This window comes from Penaeus japonicus, unplaced genomic scaffold (assembly GCF_977035675.1).
Source record: "Penaeus japonicus unplaced genomic scaffold, GWHDUDI00000001_assembly GWHDUDI00000036, whole genome shotgun sequence".
Taxonomy (NCBI): Eukaryota; Metazoa; Arthropoda; class Malacostraca; order Decapoda; family Penaeidae; genus Penaeus; species Penaeus japonicus.
Genome location: NW_028234438.1, coordinates 23894330 through 23896829, shown reverse-complemented (window position 1 = coordinate 23896829; position 2500 = coordinate 23894330). Strand labels below are relative to the sequence as shown.

The 2500-nt window shown below is 36.6% G+C and overlaps 1 protein-coding gene across 5 annotated transcripts in view; it reads right to left on the bottom strand.

Annotated features, from left to right (window-relative positions):
• The window catches only part of LOC122242841 (polyamine-transporting ATPase 13A3), a 41403-nt gene that overhangs the window by 7068 nt on the left and 31835 nt on the right, over window positions 1–2500 (bottom strand). For 4 of the 5 annotated variants that reach the window (XM_086531761.1, XM_086531760.1, XM_086531764.1 and 1 more), the window contains 2 exons: window positions 667–795; window positions 175–328 (listed from right to left, as the gene is read on the bottom strand). In XM_086531761.1, coding sequence (XP_086387887.1) covers window positions 175–328; window positions 667–795 — 283 coding nt within the window. The remainder of the gene's footprint in view (window positions 1–174; window positions 329–666; window positions 796–2500) is intronic. The other variant, XM_086531763.1, reaches the window with a different exon arrangement.

Below are 2500 nucleotides of genomic sequence, written 5' to 3'. Positions count from 1 at the left end.
AAAATGTTCTGCTACCACTGAACACAATAGTGGTATATATTTCCACACATACATACGTATGCAAAAAAAAAATTCTCATTTCAAAACTTACTTTCTCAAATCTATGACGCTACAACTAAACGAGAAGCTAAACTAAAACAATGAAGGAAAAGGTGCATCTTTGACCCTACTAACTTGACTCAGGCCTGCATAGACTCTGGATGACTTCAGGAGCTCCTTTGGCATATAAATCCATGTAGGAACGGCCAAGTACTCTCACTAGTACAGACATCCTTTGTGTGCTGCTGCTAAATGGGAACTGGCGGACAATGCCAAGTTCATAAGGTACCTGCAACGGATAAGGTATTAGTTAGGACCTTTACTAGAGCTTTATGTTATTTGTTTATTCTTTATATCTACAATCACATTGCTACTTTGCTCTTACTCAAATTATTCTATAAAAAATAATGACAATTTTACTAATAAGGTACAAACATCAAACAAAAATAAACTTGAGCATTAATCTTGGTAATAATCAGGCATTCCTCTCCACAAACAAAGAAACATTTATAAACAAGAAAACATAACCTAAACAAATAATAATGAAACATTCACACACCTGGACAAAAAGAATCCACACAAAAACAATTCAATAAAGGCTACACACAAATACAAGAAGACAATAACCTGGAAAGGTGTTTCAGCTACATGGGTGATGTCTGGGGGATCAATATACACTTCACGTTTACTTGGCTTGACAACTGTTGGTGTGACCTGGTCAAAGTTGGCACTCCCAGGTGCTGCCTCCTCCAATGTCTGTCATTAATATTATACTTGCAAGAGATGAAAGAATATAGAGAGGGCAAGCTAATATATTCACTAAATTTATTTTGGGGTATTTTTTTAGTCATGCTCTTCAGAGTATTGACTAGCAGTATAATTATCATTATTGATATCATTTGATAATACATTTCTGTATCTATACTTATAAATAAATTATAATACCAGCTCTTTTACTTATTTTCTAAAACAGCCCGAAATAAACGGGAATAACTTTCTAGGAGGGGACTGTCAAAAGCATACAAAGAAGAGGACAATAAACTTTTCAAAGGGACATGCACACATTGTCATACCATGGCATTCAATGCAATATTTGTCCTGAAAGCATTCTTAATCAAATATAATATACAGGTTTCTCCATTTCTTTAGTACAGCATATCCAAATTACAGCAAACTATATATAAAGGTAATGCAGTAGTAATTAAAATAACTTTTGTTTCTAAGTAATCTGCTGGGCATGAAAAAAAGGAATCAGGAAAAGGAGGGAATATACAGAATTATAAAGAGAATTTGCACAAAAAAAATATAAATCTAAAGGCAAAGACAGTAGGAGTGTGAGTAACACAACTTGTAGGCAAGAATCAAACAAAACCCTAAAAATGCAAAGCATGCGCATATTCCGACAACATAACTAGCATATAAAGATGCTTCAATCTAACAAAAAAAAAAAAAAAAAAAAAGTGCTTCAAATATAACGCAACATCAAGGAGAGACAAACAAAACATACATACAAAACAAAATATATACAATGTCTACATATTACACTCAATTCCATATATGTTACACAAACGAGACTCTTGTGACTAACTCAATATCATCCAAGTGCTGCATGAGAAGTTCAAAAGACTTGTGATACACATATAACTTAAACATCTACACAGTGAACCAAATGTAAACATCTTAAAAGGTATGCTATCAACATCATAACGCTTTTATGTATATTTGTGTGTGAGTGTGTGTGTGTGTGTGTGATGTATGTGTATGTGTGTGTGTGTGTGTGTGTGTGTGTGTGTGTGTGTGTGTGTGTGTGTGTGTGTGTGTGTGTGTGTGTGTGTGTGTGTGTGTGTGTGTGTGTGTGTGTGTGTGTGTGTGTGTGTGTGCGTGTGTGTGTGGTGTGTGTGTGGTGTGTGTGTGTGTGTGTAAGGTGTGTGTGTGTGTGTGTGTGTGTGTGTGTGTGTGTGGGGTGTGTGTGTGTGTGTGTGTGTGTGTGTGTGTGTGTGTGTGTGTGTGTGTGTGTGTGTGTGTGTGTGTGTGTGTGTGTGATGTATGTGTGTGTGATGTATGTGTGTGTGTGTGATGTATGTGTGTGTGTGTGTGATGTATGTGTGTGTGTGTGATGTATGTGTGTGTGTGTGTGATGTATGTGTGTGTGTGTGTGTGATATATGTGTGTGTGTGTGATGTATGTGTGTGTGTGTGTGATGTATGTGTGTGTGTGTGTGTGATATATGTGTGTGTGTGTGATGTATGTGTGTGTGTGTGTGATGTATGTGTGTGTGTGTGATGTATGTGTGTGATGTATGTATGTGTGTGTGTGTGTGTGTGTGTGTGTGTAATGTATGTGTGTGTGTGATGTATGTGTGTGTGATGTATGTGTGTGTGTGATGTATGTGTGTGTGATGTATGTGTGTGTGTGATGTATGTGTGTGTGTGATGTATGTGTGTGTGTGATGTATGTGTGT